Raw genomic sequence first — 13,905 nt, 5'->3', positions numbered from 1 at the left:
CAGGTTTCTGGCTGACCAAGCATCTCCAAAAACTCTTACAAGGGAACAGGTGAAATTATGGGGGTGGATAGATCATCTTCCCAAGTTCAAATCCAGCCTCCAACACTGTCTAGCTGTGTGTGATCCTGAGCAAGGCACGTCCATTTGCTTCTCTAGCCCATTTTACAGATGAGGCAAACCATTTAGTATCTTTGAAGTATCTTGGCAAAGAAAACTCCACATGGAGTCGAGACAGAACAACAAAAGGTAACACACTGCAGTGATACAGTCACTCCTCTTGGAGGTGGGCCCCTTTCCCTAAGACAAAATCAGGGGGCCTCTCACAGCAAAAAGAGCTAAACTCAAATATAAACTGGCAACGAGGCTTCGTTATGGACCCTTGAACCTAGACCTAAGGCTCCACCTGGTGGCTAGTTCTGAGACTTGGATCAACTAACCTGAAGGAGCCTCATGTTTAAAGGACTGAATTTTGAGTTTTCCATCTGACTTGCAGCTGAAACTTTTTTTTCCGTGTTGTCTCCTCCATTATAATGTGAACTCCTTAAAAGCAGGAACTGCCTGATTTTCTATTTGCATCTCCAGCGCTTAGTGCCAGAAGATGAGTGCTTATAAATGCTCCATCCATCTCATCCATCCTTCCATCTACCCACTCATCCACCCACCCCTCCACCCATTCAGACTGCTGTGTTTTGCTTGTCTGAGTAAGTTACTCAAACTAGATAACAACCAACAGAAAAAAATTATCCCAACCTGGGCTCCTAAGCAAATCACTTAATTTCTGATTTTCCCATCTGTAAAATGGGAATAATAACAGTAGCTACCTCCCAGGTTTATTGTGAGGATCAAGGGAGATAATAATTGTAAAGTGGTTAGCTCATTGCCTGACATCTACTCGCATAATAACGTTAAGTATTTATTAAATGAGAGGATTTGTCATTTTTTGGATCTGCTTTAATGAAAAGACAAACGTACACATACATGTTGTTACACAAACAATTAAGACTACATATAACCTATAAAACCAATTTCTTGCGTAAGAAGGTGAAACCCGCCAAGGAGAATTTGGCTCAGACTTTTTATTTACCCTTCTTGGGCTGAGTCAGATTTTCAGAGGAGCAGAGCCCTGTCTGGTCCGTTCCCTGATTAAAAATTATTTCAGAAAGGAAAAGGCAAGCCCAGGATCACCCAATGAGTCATTGGCTGAGTTGAAAGGAAAGTCTGACTCCTAATATAAGTCTCCCACCTTACACTGCCTTCTCTACCCTGCCTCCCACTGTCAAAATTACCTGACTCATAGTGAATTTTGAATGAATGTGATAGTGAAGGTGAAATCCCAAAACTTGACTCACAGAATCTCAATTCAAGGGGGAATCTGAAATCCCCACACCTGAACAGAAACCCCCCTACAAAGTTACCCAACCAAGAATCTTGCAGCCTTTGCTAGAAAATCTCTAGAGAGGGGTAACTCAATGCCTCCCCGAAGCAGCAGATTAAATATTTAGATGGTGCTGATTGTTAGGAACATTTTTTTCCTGCTGAACTGAGATTTTAAACTGAATAGCATAAAGAATTCTGAACTTGAGGTCAGGAAACCTGAGTTCAAATCCAGCCTCCTGGTCATTTGGGTAAATCATCTGACTTTTCTGAGACCGATTTCCTCATCTGTAAAATGGAGGTACTCCGAGCACCTGCCTGTCTGAGTTATTGCAGAGATAAAATGAGATGTTCTTTGTGAAACACTTTGCAATCCTTAAAGCACTATATAAATGCTAGTTACTGCTATCTTCGTTTGAATCTTTGTTTCTGAATCTACTTTCTAGGGTTAAGTAGTACAAATTTAATCTCTTTTGGGACAATATTTCAAATATTTGAAGAGTTATCCCGTCCCATCTAGGTCCTTTTGTCTCCAAACTATAAGTATCTCCGTTTTCTTTCACTAAAATCCCTCCTAAAATGTTGCCTCTTGATCTGAAATGCAATATTCTAGACGTGGGCTAATGAGGACAGACTCCATTAGGATTGTCACCATTCCCCAATTCTAGACACTCTGGGATTTACTAATGTTGTAAAATCAGAATAACCAAGCCTGGCCCTCAAGAAGAGACACAATTCCCATTTCCTCCTGACTCTTCTGTGCAGAATGGGTCCCCCAGATTACAGATAACGAGAGTCTTTTAAGATGTATTGATTAGTTTTGTTGAACTTTTTTTCTCCCATATTATAAGAGATGAGTCTCTGGGATGGGAGCAGCGTATAATGGGAAATGTAAGTCATGTGGAAATAAAAGCTATCAAAACTCTTAAAAATACATAGAATGCTTACATTGAGGGGGAAGATAGAAACTCAAACTTACAGTCAGGATCAGTACTAGATTCAAGTCAAGTCTTTGGCACATACTGGCTTTGTGACCCTGCATGGGTCATTTAACCTTTTACTGACCTAGACAACTCTCTAAGAATAAATTGCAGAGCAGGTATTCATCCATCTGCTTCCAAAAAATCTCCCTGGGGGGCTGATTCTTATTGAGTTCCTTGCCCACTAAACACTTGCACCCCCACCTCTGACATTAAAAGTTGTCTAGCCCTATCTCACAGCTACTCTCTGGATCTACATCATCTCAGCCAACAAGTGTTTATCTGACCAACTTATGGACCATATTTCCCATTCTTAGATAGGAAATGTTCAGGGTAGGGTCATCTACCCCAGGAAATTGTGGCAAAAAAATTGCTCTTTGAAAACTAAGTTACTACAAAAATATGAATTATTGTTACTTGGGGATTACTTAGTGATCAGGGATTTTATGTGTATGTATGTGTGTGTTTGCTCTCATCATGGTCCCCTTTGGCAGTGTTTGGTACACCTAGGGACCCCGTCTCAGAACTATATTTTAAAATGAATAAAATAAAATACAAGGGAAACTAATTCTATTGAAATATAGTTATTAAAATATATTTTTAAAAAGTTTCTGAATCCCAGGCTAGAAACCCCAATCCAGGTTAAAATCTCTTTTTATATTTGGGGAAACTGATGTTCAGACGTGTTAAGAAAAGTGTTCAGAATTTCACCGTTAGCTACTAGCAGGCGTAGAGATGGGATTAGAACTCCAACCACTCCCCTCCTCATCTTCTTATTAGGGCTCTTTCCACCATATGAAACATCTGCTTGTACAAGGTCATTTGTCAGATATTGGAAGGGGCAGGCAGGACAAGGAATGTGAAATAAGAAACAGCTCCTTCCCATGGAAAGCACACAGATGAAAAGTGCATATTCAGTCAATCAACATTCCAACAACAAGCACTTATTAAGCACCTACTATGTGCCAGGCTCTTTTTTAAACACTAGAGATAAAGAAAGGCAAAAATAATAGTCCCTGTTCTCAAGGATTCACAGTCTAAGGGAAGAGAGAAAATTAGGTAGAAACTAGGAAAAAAAAAAAAAAAGAAACAAGATATAGAGAGGAGATTAGGGGGTGGTCTCTGAAGGAAGCTGTTGTAACTAATAAAGGACAGATGTTAGCTGGAACTTAAGGAAGCCAAGTGCTGGAGATGAGGAGGGAGTCATTCACAGAATTGGGAGGTGGAGGTTCTTGTTTAAGGAAGAGCCAGGAGACCAGTACTGCATTGCAGAGTGTGTCAGGATGAAGAAGGTGGCGAAAACACTGAAAGGGAGAAAAGAGCTAAATTATAAAAGGTTTGGACTGCCAAGTAGAGTGGCGTATATTTGTATATTTGATCCTGGAGATGAGAGGGGACCACTGCAGTTTATTAAATGGGGAAGAGTGACATGGACTCACTCCCTCTACTGAGGGAGAAACCAATGGTGAGATACATCCACAGATAATAAAATACACATTTTTTTTCTTTAAAATTTTTTAATAGTGTTTTGTTTTCCCAAATACATACAAAGATAGTTTTCAATATTCATCTTTGCAAAACCTTGTGTTCCAAATTTTTATCCCACTCCACCCCCCCCCCTTTTTCCTTTCTTCTAGACAGCAAGATTAAACATGTGCAATTCTTCTAAATACATTTCCATTTTCATCATGCTGTGCAGGAAAAATCAAATCAAAAGGGAAAAAAACACAAGAAAGAAAAAAAAAACAAGCAAACTAACAACAATCATAACAAAAAGATGAAAATACTATTCATATAGTATTCAATCTTATTATTTAAAAAAAAAAAAAAAAAGTTCCTGAATCCCAGGCTAGAATATTCAGTCTCCATAGTTTTTTTCTCTCTGGATACAGATGTCATCCATCACAAGTGTATTGGAATTGCCTTGAATCACTGCATAAAATACAAAATATTAAGGAATAAATACCATGTAACTTGGAGAGAAGGGGGAATCAGGAAAGCTCTAGCAGAGAATTAGATCTGGTGTCAAGAAATGAGTTTGAATTCTGATTACAATATTTATTAGCTTGTTTGATCCTATACAAATCATTTAACTTCATCTATTAAATGGGGATAATAATGGCACCCATCCATGGGATTGTTGTGAGGAACAAGTAAGGGTTGGCTTGTAAACTGCTTGGAAAACTTAAGCACTACATAAATGCTATTATATTTTCCAAAGTTACTCCTGATCTCTTAGTTGCCAAATCCATGGTCTTTTCTCAATCCTCATTTCTCCTCCACCTCTCTGCAGTCTTTGACACTGTTGATCCCTCTCTCTTTCTGGATACTTCTTTTCTGTAGGTTTTGGGGATACTGCTCTCTCCTCATTCTGTTCCTACTTCTCTGACGGCTCCTTCTTGGTCTCCTTTGTGGGATCCTCCGCCAGATCTCTAACTGTAAGAGTCCCACAGCTTCTATTCTAGACCCTCTTCTCTTCTCTCTATACTACTTCTCTGGGTAATCTCATCAACTCCCATGGATTTAATCACCATTTCTTTGCTGGTGATTATCAAATCTACCTATCTTGCCTTAACTATCTACTGATGGCCAATCATATATCTCTGACTGCCTTCCATATATCTCCAGCTAGATGTCCAGAGACATCTTCAACTCAACATGGCCAAAACTAAACTTATCTGTTCCGCTAAAAGGTCCTTTCCTCTTACTTTCCCTATAAAATAACCTCAAAGTCTCAAAGGCACCACCACTGCTCCCCTGGTTACCCTTGCTCCCACCTGCCATTCTCAATGCTTCCTTCTCTCTCACCCTCCATATCCAATCTGATTTTTAGTGGATTATTTTCTTCAGTCCCATAACCAGTCTGTTGCCGAGGCCTGTCAATTTTAGCGACAAAGCCTCCCTTACCTCTGCCCTTCCTCCTCTGACATTGTGGCCCCCTTTGGTGCAGGCTCTCACTACCTCATACCTGGCTATTGAAATAGCCATAGCTTGGTCTCCCTACCTCAAAACTTTCCTCACTTCTCCAACCTCTACTCAACTGTCAAAATGCAGTTGCTAAAATGCAGATCTAGCCATCATCAACAAATTCCAGTGACTTCCTATCACCTCCAGGGTCAATTATAAAATCCTTTGCCCCTGCCCCTACCCTTTTAGTCTTCTTATAATTCCTTTCACCCCTACCCTATGATGTCCATCCAGGGATACCGGCTTTCATGCTTTCCTCAGATAAGACCCTTGATTCTGGGCATTTCTACTGGCCATACCCCATGCCTCAAATGCCCTCCCTCCTCATCTCTATCTCCTGGCTCCTTCAAGTCCTTCTACAGAAATCATTTCCCAATTCCTCTTAATTTCAGTGTCTTTCCTTCATTATTCGCTTATATCTCTTGATTGGTTATTCCCAATTTATCCTGTAGTCACTTGTTTGTACATAAGTATTTACCCTTTGTCTCCTCCATTAGATTGTAAGTTCTTTGATATCAAATCTTTTTTCACCTTTCCTTTTCTCCTTGATACTTAACACAGTGCCTAGAATGTAGTAGGTGCTTAATAAATGTTTGATTGATAATTATAATTTTTGTTTTTATTTTTATAATTATTACTTGGGAGATGCTACCCAAGATGAGCTCTGAATGGAGAAAAGGATGGCCTTAAGTGAGAAGAAAGACATCACTGCAGGTGGAAGGAACAAATTTAAAATGCACAGAATGAGAAATGGAACATGGAGTATGAGAAACAGCCTCAATAAGCCAGCTTAGCCAGAAGGCAGGATATAGGAGAGAGAATACTGGGAAATCAATCTAGAAAAATGAGTTGTAACAACCAAAGCCAAGTACTTTTGCTGTTCAGTCATATCCAATTTTTCATGACCCCATCTGGGATTTTCTTGGCAAAGACACTGGTTTGCTATTTCCTTCTTCAAACCATTTTACAGATAAGGAAACTGAGGCAAATAGGGTTAAGTAATTAAACCAGTTACACAGCTAGCATCTTAAAGAGTCTGGATTTGAATTCAAATTTTCCTGACTCCAGGTTTTTCTCCAAGTGTGTGTGTGTGTGTGTGTGTGTGTGTGTGTGTGTGTGTGTGTGTGTGGTATTAATTAAATTCATTTTTGGTCTGGACCTGATATCATCTATATAGAAAACTCCTGGTGTGGAAATTCTATTCATTGATGTAGGTTTGCCACATATGGTACTGAGTAGTTAAACGACATATAGCTAGCAAATGTCCCAAAGGCAAGATTAGGATCCAGGACTACCCAAACTCCAGATTGAACCCTTTTTCTATTATATAACCAATATCACAGACTAGAGCTTTACTATTTATGAAGTACTTTGCAGGTTCTCATTTATCCTTCTAACCCATGATAAGATAATATCCCTGTTACCAGACTCATTTTATAGATGAGGAAATTAAGGTCCCCAGTGAGGGTTCTGAATTCAAATCAATGCTTTTCCCACTATACAGTGCCCACTTTTTAAAATAATAGCTTTTTATTTTCAAAATATGTGCAAAGATAATTTTCAATATTCACCCTTGCAAAACTTTGTGTTCCAAATTTTTCTCCCTCCCTCCCTCAAACAGCAAGTAATCTAATAAAGGTTAAACATGTGCAATTTTTCTATATACATACATTTATCATGCTGTACAAGAAAAAATCAGAAAAGGAAAAAAATGAAAAAGAAAAGAAAAAGCAAGCAAACGACAATAAAAGTGGTAAAAATACTATGCTGTGCTCCACAATCACAATGCCCACTTTTTCAACGAGGCACAATGGAAAGAGACTACAGTCAAGAAGTCTCATCTAGCTTCTTACTAGCTGTGTGACCTTGGGCAAGCCATTTAACCTTGTTTGCCTCAGTTTCCTCATTCTCATAATAGTATCTACTGCCCAAGATTGCTGGGAGAATCAAAAGATTTAATTCTGGCAAAATACTTAACCTAGAACCTGGTTTGTAAGTATACAAAATACTACTAGTAAGTGCTGTATAGATGTTTGCTGTGTTACTATTTTTACTATTTTTTTCTTAGTTATACCTCACTACCCACCAAAGACAGATAGACGGAGAAGACAAAACTCCTATCTCCATCACCATGATGGTGAGATTCTGAAAGGCAGAGAAAGTATAATGGACAACCAGACTGACCCCTGGAGCTGAGGGCAGGAACCGAGAATCTCCATCTCCCTCATGTCACAACCTAACATGGTAGGAGGATCTGGGGCACTGGGAAAGAATTGTTAGTATCCTGACTCACTAATAGCATTCAGCAATCATCTCAACTTTAAATCTTTATCATGAAATCTCTTTCCCACACAGAGCTTCCCCAGAGCGCAGAAAGTGTCAATTCATAGTAAAATTATGACAGAGGCAAAGTTAACTTCCAGAGATTTCCATGATCTGGTGTAACGGAAAGGCCATTGGATTTGGAGTAAAAAGCCTAAGGTTTGAATCCTGATTATAATGTTTCCTACTTGTGGTACTAGAGAGGTTTCCTCACCTGTAAAATGGGGATAATATCTTGCCTTATCTCAAATTGTTATTTTGAGGGAGTTAAAACTGACCCAAATTAAAATTTGAACTCTCCCACTTACCACCTGTGTCATCTTAGACAAATCACTTCTTAAAGAATCTCCTTCCTGAAAAAATGGAAGCGAAGGGAAGGGCTGACAGATTAAAATCCAAGGAACCATAGAATCGTAAAGTGTTATTCTCTTTCTGCAAACTTCCTGACAGGGTCTAGTGACCTCAGCCAGGGTCCCATTCTTCCAGGACATGATGGCCAGTTGGCCACTAAGCCCAGTAAGTCATTAGCTCAGTTTTTAGTCTGGTGGTATTCGTATTTTAATAAGGGGGTTCTAGAACAACTATCTTTTAAGAACCTAAAGGGGGATTTCAGGCATCACATTAAGCTAATAAAGGGATTTCTGATTGAGGGGACCCTTCTGACAGTGCTCGTATCATCCTACATTCCCCAAATGATGAAGCAGACCTTGATGAAAGGAAGTGATCCTTAGATTCCCAAAAGGTAATGGGGTGATCATTCACATGATAACTAGGTGATCCATCTCAACAAAGAACACAGAAGTCCTGGTTTTCAGCCCCTGCCCAATGTGGACATGGCAGTTTCTGGGCTAGTTCTACGACAGTCATATAGTGGAAGAACTGAAAGTCCTTTCTGGTGAAGATGGGAAAGCTGAAAGTGGAGGAGCCTTTCTAACCACTGCTTGCCCTATCCCTCCATTTATAGGCTCAAACTGGGATAAAAATCAGATTCAATTGGGGGAGGGTATAAAGAGGAGGAGGAGGATTAAACTAGGTGGTTAGGTCTGGGATTAGCAGACTATAAATGCTCAAAGCAGCTGATTTCTCTCCCAAAGTAGGCCTGAAAGCTAGAGATACAGACAGATGAAACAGATGGACAGGAAATGTTTTTTTTTTTTTTTTTGCCTCTTTTTGTATCTCCAGTGCTTAGCACAGCGCCTGGCACATAGTAAGCATGATAAAATGCTTTTTGATTGAGTGGGTTGGGGAACCAAACTGAAAGCTGTCTTCTTGCTCTGGACTGTATAGGATTATCTGAGTTGGGACTAAGACCCTCCCTTGGGCTACTTGGGACCTTGTTTGGCTCTTACCTGCTACTCTACTAGTGGCCATTTGATGTGAGGAACCTTATTCAGTAGTGAGTGTATAGCATGACCTGTTTGGGTATGGACAGTTGATCCAAGCAGAGGACCTGATACTGGCTTCTGAAACTTGTGCCCCATCTCCTCAGACCCTCATGAATGTGACAATTAGCCCCAGTGAACAGGAAGACCATGTGTGACTGGGAGAAAGAAAATAGAATATTACATGCTATCTTCTGTGGCCCAAAGCAGCCATGACCCCTGTATTTGGTACTATGAAAGGGCAGAGAGATGGCCAGAATAGAGATATCTAGCAACCTGCAGGCTGGAGTTTTCCCTAGCAAAGTGACCGAACACAACTTTCTTTGAACCAGACTTGTCTCTAGAGACCTCAGACAGCCTCGTAAAGTGACTGACTAGAATAGCATAATCTCCCTGCCAGACCTTTCAATGGCTTCCCAATGGAACAACAAGGGCAAAAATCTAAGCACTCCTCCTGGAATTCAAGGGCAGCAAGGTGGCACAATGGAGAGAGTATTGGGCCTGGAGTCAAGAAGACTCATCTTCTCAAGTCCAAATCTAACCTTGGACGCTTACTGCCTGTGTAACTCTAGGCAAGTCATTTCTTCCCATTTGCCTCAGTTTCCTCACTTGTAAAATGAGCTGAGAAAATGGCGATTTACTTCAGTATCTTTGCCCAAAAATCCTTGGAAGAGGTCACAAAGAGTCAGACATGACTAAAAAACAACTAAACAAAACCTGGAAATCAAGGCCATCCCTTGTCTGATGTGCCCAGTCTCATCTGCTTACTGTTCCCATCTCATACGTAAGCCTTTCCTGAATGCCGTTCCCTCCCCGAAGTCTCTTTGGGTTTATTTCACAAATACTTTATGTATGCTTATGTACACACATATTGCTCTCTCCTCAGAATCCAAGCTCTCTGAGAGCCAGGGGTGTTTACTTTTGTGTTTAGATTCCCGGTACCAGACATTAAACAAAACAAGTGCTTAATGTTTGAGTCACTCCCCTACATTGTTGTGGTTCAGGCTGTGTCGGACAAACGGGGTCACATAGCTAGTCAGTCTGAAGCCAGATTTACAAACTCAGGAAAATGAGTCTTCCCAAACCTAGGCCTGACACTGTCCACTGCACCACCAACCATCCCTGTCCTATACACCACCCCCAGTTACAGCTGAGACCTTTGATTCCCTCCTACCCATAAACCTCTGCTCACTGCTGTTCTTTCACAGACATACTTCTTTTCTGCCTGTCCAAATTCCCTTGCCCTATCCTCCACTCCCCAACATATACTGGAAAATGTAATCTGATCTCACCAACGATCCTTCTCCCCACTGAGCTCCTATGACACGTGGACCATTCATTTGGCACTTAATGAGTTGACAAGATTCGTTTAAATCTTGTTTCTCTTCTCCTTCACTACCCTCCCCAAAGATGGGAACCATGTCCCAGTTTCCTGTCTAATCGAGTGCTTGGCAAATAGAACCTACCAGGCAGATGTCCTTAGGAGTTTGTTGGCATTTCCTGTGTGTTTAACCCTTACCTGTGTCACAGCTTTGAGTAATGACTATTTTATGAATCATGAGCTAATTTAGTGATGTCATGGCCTTTATAATAACTAACACTTTGTTTGCAAAGCTCTCCACAAATGTCATCAAGGCTCATCACAAATTTCTCACAACAACCAATCTCAGGAAATTGGTGCTGATATCCCTATCTTTCAGATGAGGTGACTGAGGCAAAGTTAATTTTACCCAAGGTCACATAATCAGTTAAGTATCTGCGAAACCTTCCCCCCAATAACCTTGCCTAGGTGTGTTTCTGGGTAGGATTAATCATGTCGAATGCTATCTGCTCTATTTCCCATAGCTAGACTATAAATTACTTCAGGGCAGGACTGCCATTTTTTTTTTTTTTTAAATGCATCCTTAGCACAGTACCTTGCTTAATTGTCTGAACTGTGAGACTCTTGCTGTAAGAAGCCTAGGGGAAGATCAGGGCTGGGGGGAGAGCTGGGAGCCATTCAGTGTCTGGCAAAATGTGCTCAATTCCAGTCCTGTCCCAGGAGAGCCAAGTCAAGGTTTCCCTCTACCTCATTTACCAAACTAAGAAAAGCTGACACTAATAAAGCTTGACTTTGCCTCCATGAACCCTTCTCCTTATCCTTCCCACAGAGACTGTCCTAGGCCATCCTATTAGGAAGACAAGAATGTGCTCTATCTCCACTAAGTCTGAATATGTCCTTGCAGGGACACGTCAGGAGAAGATAATACTAAGCCCAAGAGTAATGAAGCTCTAAGTGACAGCAGAATTCTAGGTGAGGAAGATACAAGGGTGGGAAGCTCTTCAAATAACAGTTTATGGCTTTGGTCACCTCGTTAGGAAAATTTAAATCCCAAAGTGGCCAAAGCAGAACACAGGATCTTTCCCACGAAATCCTCCCCCCATCTTCTGTAGAAGTTAACACCAACCTCCCAGGCCCTCAGGTTCCCCCAGAAGCCATCCTGAATTCCTTACTATCTCTCCCCACCACCCCACCATCTCATATCCCCTTCCTGGCACAGATTGCTTATGTCACTTTTCCCATACCTCTCCATTAAGCAACCTTCTCTCCCCTGCCCATACCATGGTGCAGATCCTTACCACTTGGTTTGGACTTTGGTAACAACTGTGGTAGGGAAGTATGTCTTCTTCAAGTCTCTTCCCACTCCAATCCAACCATTGTCACCATTCCCTAAAATGCAGGTCTGGTCATATCCACCCCCACACCCACCTCATGCTCCCTTCAATAAACTCCCCACTGGCTTCTTATCACTTCCAGGAGCAAATATAAACTCCTCTAGTTGGCATTCAAAGCTCTTCTTAGCCCAGAGCCCTTCTACCTGGCTTGGTTGGGTACTAGAGATGCCATGCTGGGTCGTTGAAAGTCACCTTGGCTTTTGTCCTGCCACGCAACATCAGTATCTTGATAAGAGAAAAGCTGATGATTTTGCTCCACTCTACCTCGCTGAAATCCAATTCACTCACAAATTAAGATACCACCAATGATGTCCTCTTTGAAAATGAAATGAAGGACAGACAACCCCACCTCTCCAAAGGCTCATATCTTACTCCCCACTGGTACCTTTTGGTCCAGTGGCACTGGCCTTATGGCCGCCCATCCCTCAGCATCTGGTACCTTCTCCTGGAATGCTCCAACTTCTCCGGCTTCCTTTCATTCCCAACTAAAACACCACTGTGTCCAGGAAGCCTTTCCCAAACCTTCTCAATTCTAATGCCTTTCCTCATTATTTCCTATATATAAATTGTTTGTACATATTTGTTGCATGTTATCTCCCTTGTTAGAGTATCAGATCTTCAGAGAAGACCTTCTGGAATAAGAAAAGATCAAACTGGAAGGGATGGAGTCCCTTATTCTTGTTCTAACCTCCATTCCTTTTCCCTGCCTCTTTCCTTTTTCCTCCAACTGCCATTTGATAGAAGTTGGGGAATTCTCCACTGGTGGATTTAGCAGGACCAGCTAGAACAGCCTCAGGGGTGACAAACCTGGAAAAGCTTTTCTCTTCAAGCCAAATTCCTCACAATAAAAAGTAACAGAGTTCTTCATTTCTGCTGCTATTTATTTTGGAGACATATCTAAACTAGATAGTCACATTAAAGTTAGGCAGCTAGCTACAGCCTCAGCCGTGAGCTGAGCAAATCCTTAGAGTATCACATCACCGTACCTTAGATCTGAGGCTCATTCTAGGATTTAGCCTCTTCCTGGGAGACTAAACCCTCACCTTAGGCCTGAAACCTCTTTCTCCCAAGCCAATCTTATGATGTATAAAGAATAATAAAAATGATTTAACTAGCCTAAAATAGCTTGAGTCCTGCACTTTAAAGGATAAAAGAGATGAGTCCAACCAAAACATTTATTCTTGTCCTCCCCTCCTAAGACTGGATAGATATATATTGTTTTAATTTCATACATGTATATGTATACTACGAATATATACATACATATGGATACCTACATGATTAAATATACATGTTATCTATACACACATGTGTAAATATATACATATATCTATCCACACGTCTGTTATAGATACATATTTTTATAGGACTAAAGGTCTAGGGAATCCGGCAAGCATTATAGCATAAGTGGGAAGAACTTAATCCCAAATGTGTCACTATCTGCTCTGTGCCCTTAAACAAGCCTTTCACTCTTTCAGCCTCCATCTTTATCTATAAAAGAAGTTGCTTAGAACCATACCTCATTTTATCATGCTTTGTATTATCATGCTTTATAGAAGCTGTGAGGTTTGGGTTTTGTTTTTTTGTTTGTTTTTTTTTTTTTTTGACAAAATGAAAGTTTGGGGCAAACCTGCATCAAGCAAGTCTATCCATGACATTTTCCCAACCACACATGTTCAAGTTGTGTGTGTCACAATCTGATCATTTGAACAAGATTTCAATTTGTTTCATTACTACTGTATCAGTTAGTGATTTGTGACCAGTGATCTTTGAGGTGACTTCTGTAATCTTTCGGGGCACCACAAACTGTTGTATGTTCCGACTGCTCCACTGAGCAGCTATTCCCTGTCCTTCTCCTTGGGCCTCCCTGTTCTTCTGCTCATCTCAATCTCCTCATTTGTAAAATGGTGATGATCGCACCTACCTCCCAGAGTAAGGATCAGAAGATCACACGGTCTGCCACATATTGGACACTTAATAAGAGGCTGTCTACACCAAACACGTGAAGATGTCCCCAACCAAATAAGCAGTGTGCTCCAATAGCCGGCAGCAATGGAAACAGACACTGTGGAGCACAGAGAGCTGGGTCAGACTTCAAGCTGCCAAGGTCACTGCCACACTCTGGGCCACTGCTGGTCATCCTGATTTCTTTCTTGCCGCTGGAC

At 40.9% G+C, this 13,905-nt stretch overlaps 1 protein-coding gene across 2 annotated transcripts in view; it reads right to left on the bottom strand.

Moving 5' to 3' along the window:
• Positions 1–3,851: 3,851 nt before the first annotated feature.
• UBL7 (ubiquitin like 7) overlaps positions 3,852–13,905 on the bottom strand; it is a 34,942-nt gene continuing 24,888 nt past the window's right edge. For both annotated transcript variants that reach the window (XM_074297005.1, XM_074297007.1), the window contains exon 11: positions 3,852–4,286. In XM_074297005.1, coding sequence (XP_074153106.1) covers positions 4,284–4,286 — 3 coding nt within the window. In that variant the 3' untranslated portion in view covers positions 3,852–4,283. The remainder of the gene's footprint in view (positions 4,287–13,905) is intronic.

The sequence above is a fragment of the Sminthopsis crassicaudata genome, chromosome 2, assembly GCF_048593235.1.
Source record: "Sminthopsis crassicaudata isolate SCR6 chromosome 2, ASM4859323v1, whole genome shotgun sequence".
NCBI lineage: Eukaryota > Metazoa > Chordata > Mammalia > Dasyuromorphia > Dasyuridae > Sminthopsis > Sminthopsis crassicaudata.
The sequence above is the reverse complement of the archived record's forward strand: the minus strand, read 5'-3'. Positions and strand labels throughout refer to the sequence as shown.